Source organism: Lepidochelys kempii, chromosome 25, assembly GCF_965140265.1.
Source record: "Lepidochelys kempii isolate rLepKem1 chromosome 25, rLepKem1.hap2, whole genome shotgun sequence".
In the NCBI taxonomy this organism is placed as follows: Eukaryota; Metazoa; Chordata; order Testudines; family Cheloniidae; genus Lepidochelys; species Lepidochelys kempii.
Window position 1 is genome coordinate 15976740 of NC_133280.1, and position 27939 is coordinate 16004678.

Below are 27939 nucleotides of genomic sequence, written 5' to 3' on the forward strand. Positions count from 1 at the left end.
AAAGGATTAACTCGTTTTATTTACTTTTGAAATATCAGTTTTAAATTTTCAGTTACAGAGTCCAGTCTAGCAATGGCAAGCCGAAAGTGTGTTACTGTTTGGTCATTACAATACAGCCCTTTTGTGACACACTGGATTGTTTGGTTTTACAAGGCACTGCAAGAAAGTACGGAGAAAAACAGAAGCCACAACAAATGTATAACTGTAGTTCCAACCGTTATGATAAGCACACTTGGGGGAGAGACGTTTATCTGATCACGATTAACAGAGAAGGTTCAAAAGTGCTCATCTTGAAAGGCTGAGTGATGCTGCAAATGCATAAACAAGAGACGTCTGGACAAGAGAACATGATCTGAAGAAATCTGACCAATAATTCTGCCAGTCTGCTGAAGACCAGTGAACAGCGAGAATGTTGTGTGCGCGCAAGTGCACTTATACCATGTAGTCTGCTCTCCCTCCCTAGGCCTGGATGTGTTCTGGGAAGGTCTTCAGAGCTCAGGTCAATGCAGAACTTCTCTGGAAGGTACTCAGATAAAGGGGACACAGACAGGTGGTCAGTGGTTTCTCCCAGTTACAGGTGTCCAGTCTTGCCTCTTCCCTCTGCACCCACATGCAAATGGCTCATCTATCCCCATGCACCAACAGGCTGCATCCCCAGGGAGCAAAGCCCAAGAAAAGGCACTCCCTGTTTAATCAAAGTTCATACAGGCATTTCAATAAGCTGGTGCAATACAAGATCTGAACCTGTATTTAAACAGCCCAGGGTTTAACTTCAGGGCAGTGTATAATTTCATTTCCCATATTTAATTCTTGTCTACAGCAAGACACCTTGCATTTCATTTTGTTTTAAAATATTTCTTTAAATAGAAGTAGTCTCCATGTTTCCATAGGGAGCGGAATTAAGCCCAAGAGTATCCTGTGGGTTTAATTTTTTTGGATATAGCTTTGTTTCTGCTGTGGAGATTCAGTGTAACTGCTGTTTATTTTTACACTGATACAGTTCTTTACTATGTCAAGCTGCAAATACTAGTTTTGAAAGGAAAAAGGATATTTCTTCACTGCAAAATGTTAGTTAGGATTTCCGGTAAATGCAATGTAACACTCCACAAGATTTTTATTAGGGGTGTGTGTGTGTATATATAAATATAATGAGTGATTAGGGGTATTTGATGCTAGCTTTTCAATAAAGTTTTGAAAATATAACAAAACCCAGAATAAGCTAAATTGAATGAAGCCCTATCAAACTGCCCCGCACCCCCTGTATTTTACTGTAAACCAGCTTTCTACAAACCAGAAGTGAAACAGTCAAAGGCGCTTGGAGGGAAGCTGCTCGATGGAAGCCTATTTGAGAAACACAAATTGATTTAGAGCTATTGTGAATTCAGCTACAACATCCTTGTTGCAGAAGGATTCCTAAACTGAGAAAAACTGAACTCCATATGTGAATATAACACCAACGTGCCTGTTACTCTCCATTACATTGCGCCTGGACAGGTGGTTTTCAAACACTGCAATTAACTCTTAAGGGAGCCCAATACTGTATCACAAAAATGCATGGTTAGAAAGATTAAACACACTTATGCTACAATTTAAAACTGATTCACAGGTCACCATTGGCCTGGTGGTGACAGAATACATTCAGGTCGGGAGTTTATTTTGTGGGATAGTTCCTCTTTTACACAAGGCTGTCACCTGCCAGATTAATCGCTCTTTCCCACCTAACCTTTCCCCACTTGGGGTCCAGCCAGGTCTTTGCACAGTGCTTTCTTTATACAGTTCATATCTAGCTATGCTTGCGTGTAATGTTTCACTGAATTACATGTTCAGACACTGAGGATTATTGGTGTTCTATCATTTAAAAAAAAAAAGATACCAGGAGGCTGTAGTATCAGCTAGAGCCCAGGCCTGGAAGCTCCTGGGTTCTTATCCCAGCTATACCATGGATTCGCTATGCGACCATGTCCAGGGTACTGTTTGCCAGTTGAGTGAGGCACAGAGAGGTTAACACCATGTGGAAGATTAGGCAGACAAAAAAAAATTACACATCACTGAAGTCTAAATGCTACATTTGGGACAATTTATAGTTCCCTACTTGACTTATTATAAGCCAAGCACTTACAGTACAAATCCTAAGGCGATACAGAGACATTGTCATATATCAGACCCTGGCAGCAGCCAATACCCAATGCTTTTAGAGGAAGAGCGACAACCCTCCACACTCTGTCATGCCACGCTGCATGGCGACAAATCCCTTCGACGCCAGCAAGCAGTCAGTTTAATTTTTATTATTTTGAGTTTACATGGTACCAGTGAAACTGGCCACAGAGCCAGCCCTACCAGCAGCAATGAATTGCAAACACTGAGCTGCATAAAGTGGTATTAATTTTTTTCATTCTAAATGTACTCCCTTTAATTTCACCAAGTCTTATAATTTTGAACCCCCTCAACCAAGTCCCCTCCTTGTAAAATTGTTCTTTCCAGGCTAAATAATTCCAGTCTCACATCACAACCCTTCTCAATACCTCTAAACCATCTTCATTACCTTTTTCAATCTTTCCAGAGGAGGCAGCCAATGCTGGACAATACTCCACATAAATGTGAGACATGGATATTTTCTTTTTTTTTCTATATATCACTCTTTTTCCAAATGCACTCAAACACAAATGGCTGCTGAGCCTTGGGCGTTGGTCTTCACTAGTACACCCACAATGGCTCCGAGTCCTTATTTTCAGAGAAGCCTTCAAGTTCAGAGTCAGTCAGTACTTCTCTTCCTTGAGAGATAATGGACATTACAGCGTTTTTATTCAAGCTTAATTTCTCCTGCCACTATGGTCACCAATCCCTGAATGAGTTTGAGCGCATCTGGAGTTTCTCAAAAATCCTCCATAGTTTTTATTAACTGAAGCAACTAAGTCTCATCCATAAGTGTCACCAACTCCTTACTCATTTCCTCCCACAAGCTGTGAGTAAGTACATAAAGACACACAAAAAACCTGCTCTCATTAAAACAAAATCCACTGAGCTCTCACTCAGTTTCTCAGCAAAGTGTTAATACAGACAGTGCTGCAATGACTTACTAGAATTTCACACATTTTATAAGGTGTACTAGTTATAGGTATCAATTTTAACTAACCCTCGTTTTTTGTGTTTCCACATTGACTTGCTAGTTTGAAAAATTCTGTAGCTGGCAATGGATCTCCCAGGCAAAGTTCTATTTATTAATGAATTGAGGATGAAGCAGGCAGCAAATATTACACAAGACAGTAACTAAAGTTTTTGACCATTTGTATGGTGTAATTCCAAACAAAATAGGTCTATATTAGGGAACACGAGTTAATGGGGTTAAAAAAAATTCAGCAAAAAACCCACAAAAGTATTTAATTTAGGTCAGATTTAAACAAAATGAGTTTAATGTCAATTTAAAAAAATCACTATACAAAACTTGGCTAATAAAGTGAGAAACCAACTCTTTAAAGAGGTGATCAACTACTTATTCTCAAAACAAAAGATAAAATAAATTATATTTTCTAGCAAATAAAACTGATCCCATGAAGCTTTATAAAAGCAGACTGTGAGGAAATGCAAACAATTAAAAACACTGCTCACAACAAAGCGAAGCTTATTAGTAGAAATAAGAACTTTGACACGGACATGCAGAGCTCCCATCCCACGCTCCCACTCTCAGAAATCAGTGAAGTTTTTCCCTCAAAGAAGGATTGCGGGAAGGGACCCAAAACGCATTTCTGAAAGGGTGCCTGGCTGGGGAGACTCCACTGACTGAGCAAGCTAATCCTGAATGCAGTTTTATCCTCTAGAAGACACATCCCTCCTACTTTCTCTGTTCACAGAACTGGACGCTCCTCCTTCCACAGTTTTATACAATATAATCCATTCCTATACTCGAGTGGATTCCACCGAGCATGGTGCAGTATCAACACTAGTAGGGGGCTCTGAGGCTGACCATCTGCAAACTCCATAAGGACTATCTGCACTCAAAGTTACAACTGAATGTTCAACAGGAAGACGTTGACAGTGTCCTATTTAGAACTGGAAACGTTGACCAAAATGAGACAAAACTGGTCAACGATCCAGAGGATCGGAGCTGCTCAACTTCCCTTACTGAATTAGGAGGAACGTTCAGCAGACAGGTGGCCCACACAAGCAGATACCTGCCAAGATGAACCAATAAAAGTTTCTGTTTAGGGGCAGCCTTGTCTGTGACTTTCTGGGGACATGCACTACAAGGAACATGGGTTTGTTGATCTGCAGCCCTTTAGGAGACCATCCCATGGAGTTTTAACTCTACGGTCCTTCTCTCTCATTCAGCTGTGGAATTCTGCTTCAATTTTGTTCATAGCCCAGGAATCTTTAAGTGGAAATTAAATGGTTTCAGAAATTATGTACAAGTCAGCTGCTTTATTTAATGGAATATATGAATTCTCTCTTTTGAAGAGGTTCAACAGTTAAGATGCATTTTGGTGATCAGAACTGCTTACCAAAAGAGAAAACTGCAAGATTACCTCCACTATTCACAAAAATGAGTAAAATCACCAATATTTAAACAAAATATTAAATATAATAAATTACTAAACCGGAAATTGTGATCTGACCTGTCTGCTGAAAGCCTGACAAAGTGCTACTCTGCATCTAATGCACATGAGAGACTATACATTGACTTTTAAAGCAAGTTCTATCAGAAAAGCTGTGAAGAACACATGAAGCTATTTCCCCAGAAAACCAATCTTAAGTAACTCAAAAGTGTATCTGAAGATCTCCATGCACTAGCTTCCCAAGCAAAAGTGGTCTTAATGCAACTGCAGACTCTCCAACCTCTGGCATGCATTCAGATGCTAAGTGGTATTTTCTTTGTCACTATACTTCCTGGTTGGAAGTCGCAGTAAAGTGGCAGCTCTCATTTTGAGATTCTGTAGTAGAACCGTTCATAATTAGAGAACTTAAAACATTAACAGATATTTCTAACAGGTTTCAAAACATAGTTTAATATCTATTTTAGTAAAAGTATTAGACTAGTATTATGTCTTATTTAAATGGTTCCCTAAAAAGACATGCTAGCTAGTACCAATTTAACCGTTACTTTTGTTGTGGCATTACGTACCTTTTACTTACATCACAATTTAGAGTCAAGGTCACATACTAGCAGTTCAAAGACCTTTTCGAATCTTGGCTAGAACAGAAGACCCATCTTGCCAAGTGCTGCCTTTGGAAATTTTGCAAGGCAAGCGACACTTCAGACCTAGCCTCAATGGCACAAATGAAATCATCTCACCAAAGAGAGGGCACATGGAGACCACCCAGAAATGCCCCTATGGAGTGAAATTCTAAAATACAAGTCTCAGTTTATACATAATGAGAAGGGCTTTCTTAAAAACTGATAGAATGGGGCCAGGCCCACAACACAGCTTGTGCAGAAAGTTTTGCTCCCCAAGAGGATGCTGCAGCTAGAATGGGGACATTATCTGCCCCGATGCGTCATGCCCCCTACAATTGGTTTTGAAACTAGAACAGACCAGTCAGAAAAGTGCATGTTTGCTACCATTGGGGTGAGTGACCCCGGCAGAGAACCCTGGGTCCTGATTTTCCTAGTGTAGATAGATCACAATTGGTTTGCACTGGTGTAGATAATGGCCAGAAAGGTAAGGCAGTGAAGAAAGACTCGTTTTCTCCTGGCTGTAGGCCACTAAAGGAATTATGTTACTTTTGCTGGGAACTGAGCCATGGGACTTGAAACCAGAGCTGCAGGAGAGTCTCTTTGCAGCAGGAACCACTATGGGGTCTGGAACACATGACTTATGAGGAGAGGCTGAGGGAACTGGGATTGTTTAGTCTGCAGAAGAGAAGAATGAGGGGGGATTTGATAGCTGCTTTCAACTACCTGAGAGGTGGTTCCAGAGAGGATGGTTCTAGACTATTCTCAGTGGTAGAAGAGGACAGGACAAGGAGTAATGGTCTCAAGTTGCAGTAGGGGAGGTTTAGGTTGGATATTAGGAAAAAGCTTTTTCACTAGGAGGGTGGTGAAACACTGGAATGCGTTGCCTAGGGAGGTGATGGAATCTCCTTCCTTAGAAGTTTTTAAGGTCAGGCCTGACAAAGCCCTGGCTGGGATGATTTAATTGGGGATTGGTCCTGCTTTGAGCAGGGGGTTGGACTAGATGACCTCCTGAGGTCCCTTCCAACCCTGCTATTCTATGATTCTATGTGTATGTGTACGTGTACAGCACCTAGCCCAGTGGAGCCCCATGGGGGCCCCAAAGGCAATAGAGATAATAATGGAAGCCATGGTACCTTCTGGTCATTCCTTCTCAGTGCCCCAGGAGAAGCACAAACACAGAGCTCAGTGCAGGAGTAAACAAGATAATTGCAACTCTGGGTCTGCAGTAAGGGTGGCATTGGGTGGGGTTGCCTTTCATTCACATTTTAGCATATTTATGTCTATCGCACTAGGAACCTTTTAGAGCACGCCAGCAGGGTCTTCAAGGAACAGCTGGAGCACAATCCACTAGATGTCCTTCTTCCAATCCATAAACAGAACAGACATTTACAATAAAATTAAAAAAAAGTACAGAGTTGGTTTTAAGGTATGGGGGCAGGGTAATTGAGGTTCTGGGAAAAGAGACCCCTGTGGAAACAGTGGTCACTAGCAAAGCTTTTCCAACCGCTATACGTTTTATTTTATACACGTATGAAACGATGTGTTTCGTAAAGGAGGTATATGGTTAGTCTGAGCAAGGAAGGTAGTATTAAGAGCACAATAAAAATAGTTTTTCGGAACTATTTGGTGTGGGTTGGGTGTCTCCCACATACAAAAAGCCATCCCCTTTTGTACCTCAAGTGCTTCCCATCAAATCAAAACCATGTACCCCTTCTGTTTGCAGCACTATTAAAATCTTAACAGACGTGCACACTAATGCACTGCTATTTTAGGACTGGCAAAAAGATTCAGTGTCCCTCTAAAACAATTATAAATGACTCCCCATCCCGAACAAGAACCGTTTAAAATATAAGCCCAATCTTCTATGCCAACTGCTTATAGCTATAATTTTACATTAAAACCTTTTTTTTTTTAAAATCAGTAAATCTTTTAAATTAAGGACTTCTAGTCAGAAGGTGGTATCATCAATTCCCTGCACATGAACTCTGATTCCAGGTGTAAACCTTTTCATCTGCACTGTATTAGACTGCTCAATAGCTGTCACTTGATTTACAGATATCCTCTGTATAAAACACAGCACACATTTTTCAGCCACTTCAGGAAATAAGTAGTTACAGGTGGTTTAAAAGAAAGACTTGAAATCCTTTCTTGCTTAAGATGAAATTCACACAGGAAGAAAAGAATGTCACAGAATTGCTGGAAGTGGAATTAACTTTCATTCTGAAGTCTCTGATTCTTTTTCTGTACATTTCAGACAGGCTGCTTCCCCAGTACTTAGTAGTGGGGAATATTGTGGAAGTGCAACAGTAGTAGGACTTTTGCCCAGCTTCAGTGTTCATGGCGACAATTGATTTTGCCTTCAGAATGCTCCAAAACATCGAGCATTTCTTCTATGATAGCCTGTAGTGCCCGACCCAGCTGTTCTGCAGTATATGGCTTTCCCAGTGGAGGCACGTGAACAAATGCAGACCTGCCATGGCTCTGGTATAAGGACGTATAGTAAGTGAAATCACAGAGATATCTGTAATTAAAAAAAGTTTGTTTAGTGATAAGCAACAAGTACTGTGAGCAAATGGATACGAATAAAATGGAGCGTGGGAAGCCCAGCACAAATGGCTTCTGGTGATTAGCAATGGAAAGCGGCTACAGGAGAAGAATGGTTACATTAACCCTGTATTGGCTTCAGTTATTGTCTCGGCAGCAGCCAAACAGGTTTCAGAGCCTTTCATGTCATTCCCATGCCAGCTGTTCTAAAAATACCAAATAACTTCTCCCCAGACAACAAGACATCACTTTTGTAGTTGCTTTACCTGAAGAGCATTGAGGAGATGGCCTTTATTAAGATAGCGGGATGTCACAAGGACCAAAGACCCAATTCTCTGCTGTCCTACACCTTGTGTAGTTACTTACAGCTGTGCACAGTGGGTTAGAATGGTGCCAACTGAGAAAGACACATGCATGGAAATAAGGCTGGCTCAAGAGGCATAGTTGATTGCTAACTTCAGTGTAACACTTTAGAATTAAGTAATAATTTCATAGAAAGGATTAAAGCATTCCTCTGCACTGCAGACAATCTGTTCCTAAGCATTTATATGGCCTCAGTGTTCTATTTTAAACAACTGATGGACATGAGCAAAATTAGCATATTTCTAATTAAGGAAGACAGAAGTGCCCGCAAGCGCTTCAGTCTAACATATTTATCTTCTCGACACCCCTGGGCAGCAGGGCTGTTGTTCCCCATTTGGGGGACGGGGATCTGTGGTACAGACAGACTAAGAGACTTGCCTAAGCTCATATGGGAAGCCTGTGGCAGAAGAGGGTACTGAACTCATGTCCCACAAATTCCAGGCTAGAGCCCTACACTCCAGAACATCCCTTCCTTTGGAACACTTTTAAACAAGGAAGGGAAAACATGCAAACATTGAAGAGTTTATAGCTTTGCTTTCTGTAAGGAAAGCTGAAGTGGAGAATATCAAAATGCAGATATTTCAGAAAGTCATTTCAAACAAATATTTCAGCAGTTCTCTGAATACATTTTGTTAAAATGAAGGAGTTATTTTTGCTATTCTGGGAAAAAGTCATGACAATGTTTAACAGTAAAGCAAAACCACACGATAGCCGTTTCTGCTGCAGCCAGATTGCATTTTTGGTTTAACCCAGTTTCAGAAACTCTACTCCCCCAATAAGAACACTGATAATTATCTAACTGGACTTCCAGGAAACACAAGGTAAGTGCCCCCAAAACATCCCACAGACAAAAAACCCAGCTGTGATAAGAGCCTTCAGTTGCATCCAACATGTCTGGCTACTATAACATTTTAATGTATCTCAGTTCCAGGCCCCGGGGCTTTGTTTGTTCTGTGAACGGTGGATAATATTCTGGTTTAAACCTAGGGATAACAACTGTTGCAAGATCTCCAGATAAACATTTTTCTTAGTTTCTTTTTCCATTAACACCACAATAGAAAACAAGTCCAGTTCCGATGCTTCACACAAAACTGTTAAAATGGAGTTAAGGTTGAGAGTGCATATCAGTATTTTACCCTAAATTACATTACAATGATGTTTCAATTATAAACCTAGGAAATTCACAGTTAAGGTTAAAACTTTAAATGCAGACACATTCAGATATGGAAATACAGTTAGGACATCTGAACAACCTTACCTCTGTCTTCTAGTGACACTATGCACTAACCACAGGCTTAGGAGTATGACATTTTCTCTTCATAGTCCCAGATTAAATTAAATTTGTTTTAAAAGACAAATTAGGATTTCTTTCCCCACCCCCACTCCCTGGGTGAAGGGATGGAAGTGCTGACCCCATTAAAAGTGAGAGGCTCAGAAACTGTCATCCCCATTAGTTTAGCACAAATGGAACATACACCGCAGCATGAATCGGTTTCACTACTGATCATTATGATCCTGTACCTGCCAGCATCCTTGGATATAGTAACCGTGACATCAAGTCCCAACGTTGAGACTCTCTTGCAAACTGCATCCATGTCAATAATTGAATCGATGCATTCTGGGCCACCTTCTACACAACACTGAGAGCCTGGGCAGAAACGGCAGTTGTCCAAGCCTTTGTATCCTACGTTATGCCCACATTTTTCCAGTGTTACGGTTGTAGCCATACCTGATACACCCACATGAACCACCAACTGCAAAGAAAAAAAAAACCAAAACAAATTACAGGTTTCAGAGTAACAGCCGTGTTAGTCTGTATTCGCAAAAAGAAAAGGAGTACTTGTGGCACCTTAGAGACTAACCAATTTATTAGAGCATAAGCTTTCGTGAGCTACCGCTCACTTCCTCAGATGCATATCGTGGAATATGTTTCATATTCTCTGTGTATATATAAAGCCTGCTGCAGTTTCCATGATATGCATCTGAGGAAGTGAGCGGTAGCTCACGAAAGCTTATGCTCTAATAAATTGGTTACTCTCTAAGGTGCCACAAGTACTCCTTTTCTTTTTGCAAAACAAATTAGTTAGCTAAAATTGGTGGTGGAAGGGAAGAGGAGAGGGGGAAAGACAGTAACCCCTGGAGCATTCTAATGCTATGCTGATGGGGCCACATTAAAACCTAGAGCGTTCCAGTAGAACCTCAGAGTTGCAAACACCAGAGTTCCAAACTGACCAGTCAACCACGCATTTTGTTTGAAACCAGAAGTATGTAATCAAGCAGCAGCAGATACCGCCTCCCTCCCACCCCCCAAAAAACCACCAAATACAGTACTGTGTTAAATGTAAACTACTAAAAAAACGGGAACGTTTAAAAAAAAGATTTGACAAAGTAAGGAAACTGTTTCTGTGCTTGCTTCATTTAAATTAAGATGGTTAAAAGCAGCATTCTTCTTCTGCACAGTAAAGTTTCAAAGTGGTATTCAGTCAATGTTCAGATGTAAACTTTTGAAAGAACCATAATGTTGTGATCAGAGTTATGACAACCTCCATTCCCAAGGTGTTCGTAACTCTGAGGTTCTACCGTAGTTCACAAGCCAATGAAGTCTTGGGTCCAATGTGAAACGGATTCTACTTCTGTCTGTCTAACTCCTAGTGAGAGTTTTATTTCACACCAGGCAAAAGGAAGGTTGGCATGAATGGCAGAATCTGCTCGGGAGAAGCTTGCTACTGGAAGAGGCAAGGTGGCATAGATTAGTCCTAAGGTGCCTAGCCCTAGCCAGCCCTTTTCAATGCCTGTCCAGCAACCACTACTGCTGGGCAGTGCTCTACATTTTGAGAGGTAGAATTCTTCAAACAAAAGCGGTGCTTTGGAAACCATGGACTACCCAAAGGCCCCTGTATTGACTTTATAAGTGTTCTATGTATCTTTATGGGCTGCCTAGTGATGGCATTCCTGGCTAAACGGGTAAGATATAGGTTTCCTGAAGCAACCAAAGTACTGGGGTGTAATCAGTGAAAATTCCCAATGCTGAAACAGAGCAGGTGATAATGCTTGTGGCAGTTCATCCCCTGGGAAATAGCACTCCAACTGCTTTGAGTTGGTTCAAGGACCTAACAGAGAAAGAACTTGGAGCTGTGCAAGATGTCAGCTCTGGCCTGGGCAGAGGACCACAGACACTACTTGTGAACTGACGGGCATGAAGATAGGTCTAACAGAATCAGGTCCTGCAGGAGGACCTCAAGTATTTTTGAATCTACCAGCCCTTCCATGTGAAAGATGGGTGATCACCTGGTAGGGCAGGCATGCATATAACAGGTTTGTTTCTCAGATGCGTTTTCTCTAAAATGATTTCATTCTGAACACATAGTACTTGGCTTTATGAAAGCTGGCTAATCACTGGATAGCTTTGTCATTGCCCTTGAGAGACTGGAACTACAAGTGATGAGCTGAAGTCAGATCTGTGGAGGTAATTAATGAATTGTAAGGATCTGCAGCCCAGGAGCAGATTGCATGATTCTGCCCTGAGAACAGTGGCAGCTAGAGGCTTGAACCCAAGGCGGGCTGCCCTCAAGTAGGCTATGTAGACATCACTTGTGCAGGGATTCAGGAACTGACACTACTAACCAGGGCTCTATTTTAAGCTGTATAATTGTCCAAATTCACAAGTTTCTGTCAAAAGGAAAGATCTGTCAAATCAAAATTTTAAATCAAGATACATCAGAAGTTTGATTTTGCATTAGGAACATCAGCCCATGGTTGTAAGGATCCGTCAGTTTATGATCATCTATTCCATCTTGCTTTGGATTTTACTCACTTGTGGACTGTGTTTTTTCCACAATGCAGGAATTAGTCTTTGTACTGTTTGGTATTCAACTGGGATTTCATATACATACAGATCCACACCATCTCCCAAGCCAAGCTTCTCCAGCTCCTAAGAACAGGAAAAAAAAGTAAATATCAAAATATCAGACATTTATGCTGGAAAGTCTATTGCTGGGCCAGCCTTCAAGTGTGCTTTATGCTATCCTGCAGGAAAGAGCTCAGTCTGGCTTCCTTGCCTCTGGACAGATGGGAGGAGAACCACCATGAGGTTTCCAGTGCCCAAGTTAAAGTGAGACAAAAGAAATAACCTTTCTATTCCTCCTCTGTTGGCCATTGGTAGAAGTGACACAGCATTCCATTAGCAAGCTCTGCACCTGCCCTAAGGAGAGGCTCTCTCCATAGCAGTTAGCTGGGCAGGGGGAAAGCAATCATAACTGGGCTGAAGGGACAGTGAGAAATTATCTTTCCATCAACAATAAAAGGTCCTATCTGTGGATTTCTAATATCATACAGATTCTGACCTATGCAGAAAGTTAAATTCCTTAGTTAAACCCAGACAGGTTGCAGACAGTGCCTCACATCAAAAAGTAACTTCATGTCTGTGCCATTTTTCTTAGCTATATTATTTTCAGGAATATGTAATGATATCTTGCTTCTTTCAAGTGGTTTGCATTATACACAGAAAGCACCACAGATCATGCTATTCACAGAATAAGTCTTTCTAGTCACCCTAGATAGGAAGAACGAATATGCAAGTTTTCATCCTTGCCTGCATGTGAGAAGGTCAGCAACTCCTCTCTAGTGAAAAGTAGCACCAGTCAGATTGCTTTTTTGTTAATCTTTATAGGGAATTACAAAACTCCTCATACGGAAAACTGAAGCAGCATCAGCACAGATCACTCCATATATTTATGGGTTTTACTTTCACTTTGGCAGGATTAAAAATACAGCCTTAAACTTTAACATGGAAAAGGAGTTTATTTGATGTCTTCACCTATACTGTACCATCCAGCATATTTGTACTTAGTTTTACAACAGCGACTTTTAATTTCTGATTCAAATATTGCACTGTCACTCCTCTAAAAATATTGGCTAAGAGTCCTCTGACTGTTTTAAATATTTGGACACTAACTGAATTTCAGTTGAACAAACATCCAGCATCGACTTTGTTCCTACACGAGAGTGAAAATGGCAGTTCTGTGGCATGCTTAGTACTAGCGAACATGATGCTCCGTTAAAGCAGAGAACGTTCAGGTAGCGAGATGAAAGCTAGCTAGGAGATACATCCTGCTGCACTGGGAAGCAGTACCAGAGCCATCACAGCAAGACACAGAAAACTTAGAGCGCTGTGGCTAAATGCGACAGGAACAAGTTTCCCAGATGATTAAACAGTACAAGTGGGAATCTGGTCACTTTAATCCTACTACACAGACAGCATAAATCCCCATGCAATAACAGAGAAATATAACCTTTAGGAGCATTTAAAAATAAAAACTTGGAGCATAAAGACACATGGAAGTGCTTGAGCCACACTGTGACATTCAAACACTTGAAGGAAACAATTGTTTACTTTAGGATTTCAGGTATCTTTCCCCCATTCCACTAAGGAGAGCTGTAAAACACATCCCACAGGTGCCTAACCAATCAGTACACATACTGCAAGTCTTTATGTGCATTACATTTTCACCATCCCCCTCCCGTAAGCATGAAGGGCTACATATAGTCCCCCCCATTCAACCAGTGGGTATGACAACAATTAGTGTTACTCCAAGGCAAACAGACATGGTGGATGCCCAACCTCTTGGTATATCTGACTCCTCTATGTGTCTCCAGACCCAGGCCATGGGACCACTTTAAGTAATGCTTTGCTTGTACTTCTACATCATCCTTCACTCAAGGATCCCAGGCTTTACCAACAGCTAATTCAGTCTCAAACACACCTATGACACATGGAAGGACAGTAAGGTCCCCATTTTAGAGACTGGGAAATTCATGCAGCAATATGCAACCTTGAGCAATTCAATCAGCATGCTAGTGGCAGAGCCAGGAGTAGAATCCAATTCACTAGACACCTAGCAGAATTTTAAAGACAAAGCCATCCTCCTCCTCTGATCATCATCGGGATAACAAGTGGCTTGAAAATATGTTGTCATGCTTGTCCAAACATGGTCTGGGACAATAGAGAACCCATAAAAACCAATATCCTGATTGCACTAACACTTTAATAACCCCTTTGCTTTAACAGGTATTGTTTCAGAGGGCCCTGCTGTTTCAATATATTTTGGTTTGATAAATTAATAAAATATTAGGATAAATGAGTGTTAAGTCCATTTATTTTATCATTTAGTGCATTGTAAATGTATCCCTTTTGACATGTTTATAAAAGAATAAACATCACTATTTGCACAGCTTTTGGCTCGTTGCACTGAATTTTATACAGGTTTGCTAAGACAGCTACATAGTATTGTTTGTGTTGTGGGACATACATATTTTAAATTGGAATCTGAGTGGATGGTAGAGCTTGGAGTTCCCCAAGAGCTACAGTGAATATCCCTTTACTCATAAGTTAACATGTTCAAAAGCATTCTAACCCATGGTGGTGATTTAACAGTTTTTGAAATGCAAAGGTAGAATGTGACTTCACTGACTACCCTTGAGGTGTTCACTTCTCGTCATATCAAAGTTGTGTGTTTGGGGTTGTGTATGGGAGGAGTATTGGAGTTTAGCACAAAGCAACCACTTTTATTTGCTGATCTGGGCACTACAAAAATGAATTGTTTTTTCCACATGCAAAGTGAGCAAGTCAAAAAAAGGAGACAATGTACTGAAATGCATTTTAAAAAAAGGAGCTCCATCGGCTGGCTATGGGGTTAGTTTTAGGAGAGAGCAGAAGGGTGGTTTCTATACTTCTGTAGGATTTGTAGATTTACTATAAATCAATGAAATTATATTTCCACAAACCCATATAGAATCAACATTGCCGCCAAATTGGACAGCTGGCTAGAGTCCCATCTTCTGACTTTAGAGTATCTGGATTATAATTTTAGTCAAGATTAATAGCCCAGAATACAAACATGTATGCAATCAAATTTTTTTACAGAATTTATACCCTCTGTGCAGCAAAACAGACTGCTTACTTTATTTTAGAATATTTATTTCAACTTGCAGATGAGAGGAAGGGTCTCAAATATTAAAAAAAGTAAGACATTAGCTGCAACTGAATTCTTAAAAATTCAGTTGAATTTAATCTATTTATTCAAATGCAGGACTAGACTTTCTGCTGTAGTCAAAACTTTGTCCTATGACAACCTTAATCAGACAAACAGAAGCCAGACAGCAGACTAACGAAATTCAGACCCCAGAGACACACTAACCTTCCCAATTGCCCAGAGGTAGGGAGAAGAGGAAAAAAAAGTTGAGTACCACATTACTTGGTTTTAAGTACAAAGACACTAAACCTGTGGGAGCAACTCAACGAGGCCCTACAAGAGCAGCTTAGTACATGGAGGCTTTTATAGTGCAGTATTACTCTCTCCCAAACTACTATTTATGGCTACTTTTTGCAACATCCTAGTAATAACTGATTCTTTAAAGTTGCACCACTTCATTGAATTCTTTATTTATGCATTATTAAGATACCAGTATTAAAACTTGTATGCAAGTGCACAGGGTAACTGCATCCTCCACATGCTTAGGGAACTACTAAAGGAAGAAAGGGACTGACTTTGGTTATTTTAAACATTAAGGTTTAGAAATACAGCCTTAATCATTTACCTCTGGGTATTATGAAAGTTGGAAACCCAGACAGCCAGGACAGCTACAGGGTGAAGTGTAACAACTGCTCATAAGCAACACTCACAATCATTCTTTATTTGTACTCCCAGCGTGTCTGTATCCATCTGTCGTCTCTTGTCTTATAGTTGGATTGTAAACTCCTGTGGGTTCTGTGTGTGTACAGCGCCTAGCACAACAGGATCCTGGTCCATGACTAGGGCTCCAAGGTGCTATGGTAATACAAATAAAGAATACAGTTTTATCACATACAGACATTCACGGAGTTGAAGATCACTGGCTTCGTGCCAAACAATACTCCAAAGGGCTGTGAGGATCTACTGCATATCTTGCATGTCATTGCTTGCTTCTTCCTGTGTATACAATTGGTTAAGTGAGGGATCCATGCTGACTGAAGACATACATTAGGAGCTCTGTCGATACTAAAACCATCTCAATACAATGAGCAGAGAATCGGGGCTCTAGTCTGGTCTTAGTTACTTCCAAAGTGATACACAGAAGTAGCTCTGTGCAAAATGTCCAGAACATTAGAAATCTGGGCCAGGGATAGAAATGGATAATTTAGTGTTCCTCAGAGTAGGCCTGTCAGGTACACAAGAGATGATTGTGCATATCTAGGAGAAGGCAACTAGCCCCAGCTAGCAAGTTACTTGTTTTCTAACCATTAGCTGAAAACCTCGGAGAAGCTGACTGTGCAAGTTCAAGTTGCCCCCGAGCTTCTCTTTACCTTGTGATTTGCACTTACTCTGCAGGTCACCACTGGCCTTGCTGAGCCCAGCAGCATTACAGAGTCTTAGTATTACCTGGCTGAACAGATCTTGAGCAGCCTCTCCAGTTTATGAGGGACAAACAGGTTTTTCTTTGACACTAGGCCAGCAGGTCATCTCTCTACTTGTTTCTTCTTTCAAACGTGTATGTAGCCAGTGCGGGTAAAGGGGTCCCAGTTTGCCTTAGTGTCTTTTCTCCAGTACCTCAATGGCGCATAGGATATTGAACCTGTCTCTTCTCAAGGGAGTGTTCCCTCAAAGAGCAGGTGTTTACTACACTTTTCAATTGCCTTAATAAAACCAAACAGAACTCCAGAGCTCAATGATCTGTTCTCTTGATCTTGGCAGCTGTGAAGTTCCTTTGGAAGCTCTTGTCCCATTTCCAGAGTGGTCAGTGGCACCCAAAGCAAGGGGCCAGGAAGGCAGAAGTTGCAGCACCAGCATGGAGTCCGTACATTATTCTGAAGCTGTTCTACCGGTGTCAATTCCATTGAGCATTACCACTTGCACTATTCTTTTTTTTTTTTCGCTTCACATAATGAGGGGGTTTGGAAGGAATCCTCATATCTTAAATCTATATTGGTTTCCAGCTCACCCAAAATTTCAGTAAAGGGTGGAGTATGCAGGTAGTGCAAGGTGTCACTGTGTACCCCAGAAGTTGCATTTATTTGGTAGCATAATGTGCAGCCTATATTATTGTAGTTTAAGACACTACGTTGAAGTTAGAAGAGGTTTTTCAAGGGGATTCATAAGGATAGACAATAAAAGCGTGCTCGGGCCAGTTTCTTTTAAACTTTTGTGGGAAACTCTGCAAGTACCAGCTAGACCCTTGGCCAGAGGCCTCTTTGAGGTTAATTAGGGAAGGGGGAGGATGAATCCTTCAATCAAAGAAAGAACAGAGAATAGTATTGTTTAAATACAGCTTGTACTGAAAATTCTCTCCAAATCCAGCATAAGGTCTTGCCTGTTTTCCAGCTCTCCTAGTTGATTACTTTTATCTAGTCCTTTATAGTGGAAACTGTTCATAGCTCAGCTATGGTACGCAGTATCTCCATTCATCTAGTTTACTCTATGGTTGATTGCCAAACACACTAGTTTGGCCTCTCTTCTCTCTTGCTCTTCTGCTGTCACCTCTGTTTGGATGCATTCCAGTCTTACCATCAAGATTTCAGTCAGGTGCTTGCTCATATGGTACGTCGGACTTTAACAGTTTAGCCCAGAATGGAACTGGCTCATCAGAAGTGAAACCATCAATTCCAGAGCCCTCAAACCCCAAACATCCTGAGAACTGTAGGGAGGGACACGCACAAGATTTGAAGCCTCTGAAAAAAGGAAGAGATTTACGTAAGCAAGCTCAAAAGCTGAGCTCCAAACCTATACTATATGTTTAATTTAGGAGCCTTACCACAGATTACACTGGGGAGCATTTTCAGAAGCTGCTAAGAGTCTTCAGAATCTGACTGACTTTCAGTAGGACATAGGCAGCATCTTCATTTGGAAAAAAGTCAGTGCGCATAACTCAAGTTAGCTACCTCCCGGAACAATCCTAGTGCAGACAAGATACTTCGCAGTTTGTGTGAGTTCCCATGTGAGTTGAAGGGTAACTACAAACTGCCTTGTCAGTACTGGGACTTTATCTAGTTAACTAGAGTTAAGACTACACATCTTTCTCCTAATGGCAAAGGCTTAGGCACTTTTGAAAATGTTACCCATTGCTCTTTAAACAAAAGGAGTACAGAAAAGTCATCAGCATCCCAGAACTTTACCCTTAGGTCCTTCTTCCCCCTCCACCCCCACAAGGATGAGGTGACCAGTGTATTTTTCTTTTGGAACACACAATTACAAGTAGTGAGATACTTTGTATCACATCTGTTTTTATTACTGATCCTGTATTTTGCTTGGAAAGATCACTGACTTTTAGGTCTTTAGCTTTTCACAAGTTGATACACAGTTAAAACATCTATTCCTGTGCTTTTCTGCAGATGTGTATCAGTTAAAGAGTACAATTCTACTCTTGCCAAGATTGTACACTGCTAACTCCAATTAGTGCTCGAGTAGGAGTTACATGTGCGTGTCAAGAAAATGACTTTTGTTAGGATATAGATATTCAGGCCTGTCGGTAAAGGCCTGTACTTTAAGAATTTAGGTGTATTCTTATCACTTGGCTAGATAGAGGAATAAAAGAAAGAATCAAAATCACTGTCTGCCAGTGTAAGGTCCTTCTCTTACTGTGACAGTCTGAGGTCCTGTTCTTAGATTAAGGCCTTTGGCTAAGCAACACAGGCAGCCATAAGCTGGGAAGCAACCGGTCACGTCCTCACATTCCAAACTAGTCACATTGAAATCAGGTGCTATTGGGCTGTTAGGAATACAATCCTGTCCTGATAGTGCCTATCACCTCCAGAGAAAGGGAAGTGCCTAGAAGATGTAAAAGGAAACTTAGTTTGATAGCATCCTGTCTGGTAAGAACTCACTTATCAATACTGGGATGTGTAATCCTCACTTCTGTATTGTTTCGTCATTATAGTTCCCACTTTGCTATTGTTTGTCTGTATAATCTGTCTGGTTCTGTGATTGTTCCTGTCTGCTGTATAATTAATTTTGCTGGGTGTAAACTAATTAAGGTGGTGGGATATAATTGGTTACATAATCATGTTACAATATGTTAGGATTGGTTAGTTAAATTTCAGGAAAATGATTGGTAAGGTATAGCTAAGCCAAACTTAAGTTTTACTATATAGTCTGCAGTCAATCAGGAAGTGAGGGGGTGAGTGTGTAGGTGGGGTAGATGGGAACAGGGGTAAGGAAATTGGAATAATGTTTTGCTAAGGGCAGGAATAGGAACAGGGACACAGGTGTAAGGCTCTGTGATGTCAGAGCTGAGAAGGAGAATACTAAGGAAGGAAACTGGAATCATGCTTGCTGGAAGTTCACCCCAATAAACATTGAATTGTTTGCACCTTTGGACTTTGGGTATTGTTGCTCTCTGTTCATGCAAGAAGGACCAGGGAAGTAAGTAGGTGAAGGAATAAGCCCCTTAACAACTTTCAACTCACAGTCCAAGAGCTATTATTTTAATCGTTTTCAGGAGTCCATGCTGCTGTTCTTACAACACCAACCTGCTCTCAGGTTACACATTTAAGGATTACTATAAAAGAACGTCTTTAGCAGTTTCACTCTCCAAATCCTTTTTCTCTTTTGAAGTTTTAGTTCCTGATACTGCAATCAGAGCAACGAGAGCAGACCCTTGTGGAGGTTCCAGGCATTATTCTGTGGGGTACTTTTTTTTTTTAAAAAAAAAACATCTCTTTTGCTCCCCAATTATAGTTGCAAACTTTTCAATTTTATGAAGTGTGCACTTTTAAAAATAACTGTTTAAGCACTCATACTTCTGTTACATTTTGGGCTACGTCTAAAACATGCTTTGAAGACGACTGCTGGCCCAGACTTTCACAAGTGAATATCGATTTTGTATGCCTGACTTGAAATTCCTTAAATGGGCAAGAGGGTGAGTGGTCAGAGTATTCTGGAAATGAGGCTCATTTAGATGGTGCCTCTTGTGGGCAGCTAAAAATTGTTAATTGCTTTTAAAATCATGGCCTTTGCAGAATCCCCCTAGCTTCCTGCTATTTAAAAAAAAATTTAAGCTCATCCACAGACTGAATAGTGTCTATTCAAGGAATTATTTTCAGACAAAGAGGGTTAGAGCATTAGGGTTAAACATATGTTTCAATGGAATCTCTAACACTCCAACCAATATTACTTTCAAAAAGTTCTATACCTCGTAAAAAACCCAAACATTAATATCTCTGGAAACAAACCATTAATTTACACAATCCACTCAAAAAGCTTTGCTCCTAAAATTTGCAAAAATATACACAAAGGTCAAGATAAATTACTGAGATTATGAAATCCTATTTTCAACAATGCTTGGTAATTCACCCTTAATCTTTGAAAATATTTTTGCAAGTTGTAGAGGGCAAAGCTGTGTTTGAGAAACCTGTGTAAACTGGGCCAGGTAAAGTGAATGAAGGATTATGTGTCAGCAAGAAGCAGGCTGGATACCTTAATTGTTTATTTCTACACTTTTTAAAAAAAAAAACCCAACATTAAAACCTCTGGATTCTTTTAAATGAAGACAGCAATATTGTTTGGGTCTTAGCCAAACTCTTTAAGAAGGGTTTTTGAGTGAGCATCTTTGCATATAGGGCCCCCAGCAGCAAAGTACTACTCTGACAGCTCTTATGAAGCTCCAAGCTCTACTTGGACTTTTCAGGCCAAGCCATTTTGGAGATGTGAGCCATAAAACCTTAGGAAAATTTTCAAAGCTCCTTAACTTTACAACTCCTTTTCTGATAGTTACCAAGCACGCAAGAAAAATTCTAATGAGGGATGAGATGAAGCATGTAAAATTTCAGGAAGATTGGTTTCTTTGCGAAAACCTGGGTGGAGAAGCATTTGAAACATCTGGCCAGTAATAGGAAGCTAACGTAAACATTAACTGTGAAGTTTAGAGAGAGACTGCTTTACAATACAGCAGTATTTCCTCTATATTGTAACCTGACTGTCAACATTTCATGTCATCCTCTAGTTAACAGTGCTGTTACGTCCTTTATTGGAGTTCTAGACACATGGAGAAAATTTACGCATGTATGGATGGACAGAGGGACACAGCTGTTGCCCACCCCCCCCACCCCCTTCCCCAAAACAAGATTACTAATAGACCCAGAAAAGATAAGAGTCAGACCTGCTGGTCCATGAAAGTCTACGCAAGAACAGTGATAAATCACTTGCTGTAGCTTTGAGGGCAAGTCTGATATTAAAGGTTTGCTGTATTGATTAGCATCTGAAGCATGCAGACATTCACTACTAGAGACAGATGCTAAGTAATGTTTCATCATATCTTCTTTACCCTAGTCTGCTTTCAAAATTGTAGGTATTTTACTTGGTGCATCAATGAAATAAGTAACTACACAATATTAAAGTAATACTGAAATAAGTCCGTCTTTTATCTAACACCTAACAATTCTCTATCACTACTCCTAAGAGTATGGAAAGATACTAAATGCTGAGTCTCTACAGTTATGAGATGTGCCGTACTGCACCTCGCTCAACCCTACATGTTAGACTGAATGCTCCAGGCTGTAACTTGCAGCTGGAAGCATTTAAAGGCCAACTTCTCTGCTCTCTATCCACATTTATATTAAATGTAGTTTTACAAATTCACAACTAACATTTTACCAAATAGCGCACACGCACTTCTATTCAATAATAAAAATGTCCTTTGGCCCCCAGACAACTTATTATCTACAGCCTTGTATACCTGACAAATATAGAAAAAAAAACATGTTTGACCCATTCCCTGACCCCTCAACAATGGACCTCTTTGTGAGCCTTTAATATCCTTATCAGGTCTGTCTAGACACGCTGACAGCAATTGTCCCTAGTAATGTCAAAATGCACTCTGACCCTTCTTCTCATCCTCCAGCTCAGTCAAAAACACTTCAATGGGATGGACCCAGGAGCCAATTAGCTTCACAGTCCATAGGGCACACCTGTGTCTAGGCTGATCTGCACATCTTTGTACAGAAAACAGGGTATTTTATACCAGGGGGAAAGCCATTATGTTTAAGTAAATAGGAAAGCGATGTCAATGACAGTTTTTTTAAAGCTCCCCTTAATGAAACCTTGTCTTCACCTCTCACCCAAAGTGAGAAAATAAAAACATCCAAAAATAAAAATTTCAAACAATTTAGTACATACAGAGTGTTCTATATACATGGACAGAAGGTTTTTAATGAAGTCTCAAGACATTAAACAAAAATAAGCATTTTGAAAAAAATATATATATCAGAGCCTAAGTTACTACTCTTAAAAGGCATATTTTATATATGCATTATGTGTATGTATATATATATACACACACACACACACATATGGTCTAGTGTCTAATTTCTGTCCTATAATCTTATTTATAGGATCAGCCTCTCCCCGTGCATACAAAAGCACAAAACAATTAAAGTCTTAGCACTATTAAAATGCTGCAGTGACTAGTTTCAAGATATCGATATTTTACCAAATGTTAGCAATAATTTAGCTTTCAAGACCAAGTGACCATATTAGAAAGTCACTGCAGTCTGAGGAAAAAAAATCATATTTGTCTTCAACATACAAAACCAAAAAAGGATTGGAAAGAAGAAAAACAGAATTTTATCCGCAGGATAATATAAGATCTAATAAACCAGAACTAGCTTAGCCCTAAAGCTAGGAAGGATTTACAAAGATTGTTTAATTGATTTTTCTTCTATTAAAATGCAGATCACACTGTCTGGGATTCAGAAACTCAGACACATGTCTTTGTGTCCACTCAGCTCCATGAAGTCCCCTGTCTGAAACTCGCACAATGCCCAACTTGCACGTGTTCAAAGACATGCTGTTCCTTTTTTGTCTGGGCCCCTCAGGACTGGAGTAGAGTTGGGAAATGCAAATCCCCTACACATTGGTTGAAAGTTTAATTTTTAGGATTTTAGTCACAATCTACCACAAGTAATTAAAAAATCCTGTCAAAGAACAGGCTTACAGTACAGCCAGCACATGTACAGCTATAACCCAGCAACATATGTGTAAAACTCAAAGGATAGTTTTACATATCCAGAACAAATTTAACCTACATTAAAAAGAGCTTCTCTAATAAAATGTACATGATTACTCTACCAACGATGGAACGGATCACAATCACCAGTGCCTTAAACTGAGGGAGTGGAGGTGATTGTCTCTTCCCTTAAGCCAGATTATGTATTTACTTTTACTACAAGCCACAGAACAGTGGCCACCAATTCTGTTTTTTCTTGTCCCAGATCCCCATTATTTAGCCTCTGCCCCCCATTAGAGCTACCTTTATTAGGGATAACTGTCCTTATGCCAACCATAAACAAACAAGGACCAGTCAGCCCTACTATAGAACATCAGATTATAGTAACTGCAGTTTTCTATACACAGCCTGTCTTTTCTACAACCTGAAGTTGAGTGAACCCTCAGACGTTCTTGTCAACTGCTGGAAATGGCCCACCTTGATCATCACTACAAAAGGTTCTTCCCCGTCCCCTCCACCCCTTGCTGGTAATAGCCCACCTTAAGTGATCACTCTGGTTACAGTGTGTATGGTAACACCCATTGTTTCATGTTCTCTATGTATATAAATCTCCGCACTGTATTCTCCACTGAACGCATCCGATGAAGTGAGCTGTAGCTCACGAAAGCTTATGCTCAAATAAACTGGTTAGTCTCTAAGGTGCCACAAGTCCTCCTTTTCCTCCCTCAGGAGTACATCCAGCCCCAACAGTTCAAGGAATCAAAGGTTTGATCTCCTTATAACAGTGCAGTGCACTAGACATCTGGCCAGCCCTCCATTAGTTGGCTATAATTGATTATAGTTTGTGATTTAATTTAAAAGCATTCTGAAAAATACATTAGTCCCAGAACATTGAGGCGGATGGGAACTTGGTGAGAAAAAACACGTCTAATTCCTTGGGCAAAAGTACTGAAATGTATCCTTAACTTTCACTTGACTCGTCAACTGTCTTCAATAACAAAGAATTTGGATAATGCAGTAGTACTGTCACAAATTAATGCTGTTACAGGATACTGCAAAACATGCAGAATATTTTAATTCACTGTTGGCGAGAGTTTGATTTCTTGATGACATCTAGTGTGAATAAATCAGCATTGTAAGCTTACACAGTGAGATAATGTAAGAACAGATGCTTATGAAGATATGCAGACCATGAATGGCATAAGTTTCCTACGTAATGACTTGATCTGAGAACAGTTTGTGCCTCATCAATAAATAGCAGTGCTTTAAAAACCATTCTCATTCTGTACCTGTATCCACAGGGATGTTACATGTTATCCTCATTTCACAATGGGGAAAACACTGAGCTTAGGTGACTTACCCAAGGACATTATTCATGGCAGAACTGGGATCAGAACTCATGCATTTCTTAAACCAAAACCTGTGCTCCCTCCTTTGCACACTGCAACCACTAAGGAAGATTTCAGGTTATTTCTGAGGAATTATAAAATCTAGCTCTCTTCCCTCTGTGGGGGGAGGATAACAGGAAAACTTCTACAATGTTCAGAGTTATCCTGTGAATTCTTTGTTTTGATTAACTATATTAACTCAGCCTTACAAAATTTGACTTGTCCAGAACACATTTTTTGATGAGTGAACAAAATATATAATTTGATTGATCATTGGAGTGTCTGGGCCTCAACTGGTAAATTTCAGGAACAATTTCTGCAAGGCTCTACAATAGATTCACAAATTCTAACTTTTTTTAAAAACGGGACACATCAGCACAGCTCTTTCTTGGAACATGCCAACTGTGTTTTAATGTGTGTTGTTACCTGGACTGCAATCCAGCTGGCGTTAACAGCATGTTCTCCAAATGGGCCAAACCCTGAAACAGAAATAAAGATTTAGTGATGAAATCATTATTGCAGGCTTGACTGGACACAGAGGTGCAAACTGATTTGCGCTTTTCTGTTTTAAATGTGCGCAAGGGAAACTACTTATGGATACCACAATGATTTCTTTGAATACCAAATTCTTGCTCATTTACATTCAAGTACTCAAATCCTTTCCACCTTCCAAAAGTATCTGACTTATATTATATAACATCCTTTTATGTCTTTTGAATGAAAATAGACAAAATATTGAAGATGATTTCAATTCAATAGGTTGTCTAAATAAAAAACTCCCTCCCAATTCTGACATAGTCTGGGGAAAAAACAAAAAACCCCAAACAAAGTTACAAATTTTCTGTTCTTCCTTCCCAGTTGAAATCATCCCCTCCCACAACTGTCAGAGTCCACAACAAATTCCTCTACAAATATACAAGCAAATTAACATACCTACTAATTTGCATCTCCTCTCTACTAAGCAAGTCTTAATTAAGATTTCCATCATTACGGTTATATTTTAACAGGAAGTTAAACAGAATACTGCTGATGATCCCTACACAAATAAGCACCAAAGGTTATGATAGTTCTATACAAAACGCTTGCACGGAGCCTAAATTTTCTAATGAATAACTTATGGTTAACTAGTAACCCACAATACAGTAGTTTTTACTGAGCAAGCATTTCCTCACTATTGTACCACCACAAAAGTAAGGCAATTCAGCGATGTGCAAAGTTATGCCACTATAGTTTAAATTAACTTTCAGAATTGATTTGTGAGCCTAGAGTGCTTGTGAAAACACACAAGAAGTCTTGTTCAGCTAAAGGAAATGCCTTAGGGGTATAAAGAATGCTGTCATTATTATGATAATATTCAGTTTGCTGTGAATAACCTGACATTTCAGGTTATACTGTATACAGCTATACTAGTGATTAGCTCTCTGTGCGGTCAAACAGGAATTCTACTTAAAAATCCCACAAAAAACCAAAAACACCTATGTATAATCTAACCAGTGTCACACTCAAAATTCAGTTCCTAAAAAAAAAAAAAAAATCTTGTTAAGCTTTCCACAAGAATGACCTGCAGGGGTCCTATCTGTGCAGGCCTAACCTCCATAAGATAATGGTCATCAGAGGCGGTAGCATACTGGCAAATAGTGAAAAGCAGCAAAATGCTGAGAAATCATTTCATTAGTCAACTCAGTGACAGTAAAAGAAACTACAATCCAAAAATGACCAGAAACATTTCGTAATCCAGACTGTTGCATTTCTGGAGTTCTGTAACAAGTCTAGCTACAAACCAAATTCCCTGTTCAGTGGCAATTCTAAAGGTGCTCAGTGTGGCTTAATGCTCTGATTCTGCATCAGTTGCCCACACATGCCACACTGGCCTTTTGCTCTTCTGACCCAATAGAAAAGGTGTACGGGGGATTCGTTCTCTTGCCCTATGTCCTTTATGGAAGAAACTCAACTGAGCAAAGCCAGCTGCAGAGATCTTTATAGGATTCTCTCTTTAAACAGTTCTAAAAAACAAAACACACACGCGCACACACCCCTACTGAGTGCGTATCGCCAACAGAAGGAGGTGGAAGCAATATCATTTCCCAGACTTTTAAAAAGAGAGCTTAAAAAGGGAACATGACAGCTGTAGACGGATTATCCCAGTGGCAAACATGGGTCTAAGGCAAGTTAACTTCTGTCAGAATTGGACTCCATAAACGTGCAGTACCAAAGCAGAAAGTGCTGCGAGACGTGGAAACTTTACCAACACAACTTTTCTTTTTAGGCCTTTGATCAAGGAATTGAGAAGTGGTGGAGGCGGACACTTCGCTGCATACACTGACTGGGTTGACAAAGCCACCTTCCTAGGTCTCAGTACCGTAGAAACCCTGGCCTCCAATTCAAATCACTCTGCTGCAGCAACAAAACCCCTTACCACTCCTCTGCCTTCCCAATAAGACAAACAACCTCAACTTCAGCTACACAGGGAGCACTGAATAGTTTAATTGAGTTCCCCATTTGTCACAGAGCTGCCTTCCCCACAAATCAAACTGCTCTCCCCTTTGTATCCTTAGGAAAAGATTCTGACAAGCGCTAGCCTGCTATGTAAGGGCCTTTCATTCCTTCGCTTGCTTCCCCACTTCACTCTCCCAGGCGCAGTTATTTTGGTAACACTTTTGGCTTCGTTTCCCCAGGGGATGGGGCATGCCCGGGTATAAACGCCTCTGCACGCCCGCCAGCTTTCCAGTGCTCCCCACGTTGCTTTGGGTGAATTTACTTTTAATTCACAAGATTGTTCTCCCCATGCCCCAAACCTGCAGCAAGACCCTGAGCAGGGAGCCCAGGCTGGAAAAGTGAGGCTCCCCTCCCCCCCCAAAGCCGCCCCCCCTCCTCAGCCCCACCGGCTCCCCTCCCCCCGCAAAGCCGCCCCCCCTCCTCAGCCCCACCGGCTCCCCTCCCCCCGCAAAGCCGCCCCCCCTCCTCAGCCCCACCGGCTCCCCTCCCCCCGCAAAGCCGCCCCCCCTCCTCAGCCCCACCGGCTCCCCTCCCCCCGCAAAGCCGCCCCCCCTCCTCAGCCCCACCGGCTCCCCTCCCCCCCCAAAGCCGCCCCCCCTCCTCAGCCCCCCCGGCTCCCCTCCCCCCCCAAAGCCGCCCCCCTCCTCAGCCCCCCCGGCTCCCCTCCCCCCCCAAAGCCGCCCCCCTCCTCAGCCCCCCCGGCTCCCCTCCCCCCCCAAAGCCGCCCCCCTCCTCAGCCCCCCCGGCTCCCCTCCCCCCCCAAAGCCGCCCCCCTCCTCAGCCCCCCCGGCTCCCCTCCCCCCCCAAAGCCGCCCCCAGGCTCCCCGCGGGAGGCGGGCTGGAGGGGCACTCCGCCTACCCCCGCTTACCCGTCACCACCACCGGCCGCCGCAGAGGCTCCATCTCGGCTCCGCCGCTGCCCCCGGCCGCCCGGAGAGTGACTGGGAGCCGCGCCCCCGCGCCCCGCCCCCCACGTGACCCCACCCGCCGCTCGCGGCCGCCCAG

General features: G+C 41.3%; 1 protein-coding gene across 5 annotated transcripts; it reads right to left on the bottom strand.

Annotated features, from left to right (window-relative positions):
- On the bottom strand, window positions 1-27878 carry PGPEP1 (pyroglutamyl-peptidase I). Of its 5 annotated transcripts, none has more exons than XM_073323685.1 (7): window positions 27804-27841; window positions 24865-24917; window positions 17617-17780; window positions 15759-15903; window positions 11892-12008; window positions 9599-9831; window positions 1-7691 (listed from the first exon to the last, which is right to left on the bottom strand). In XM_073323685.1, the coding sequence occupies exons 4-7, from the start codon at window positions 15762-15764 to the stop codon at window positions 7499-7501; spliced, it is 549 nt and encodes a 182-aa protein (XP_073179786.1). In that variant the 5' UTR covers window positions 15765-15903; window positions 17617-17780; window positions 24865-24917; window positions 27804-27841; the 3' UTR covers window positions 1-7498. The 5 variants fall into 5 exon arrangements, with proteins under 5 accessions (XP_073179786.1, XP_073179785.1, XP_073179784.1 ...); XM_073323684.1 differs by having other exon boundaries at window positions 16495-17780; XM_073323683.1 differs by lacking the exon at window positions 17617-17780.
- Between the last annotated feature and the right edge of the window lie 61 nt (window positions 27879-27939).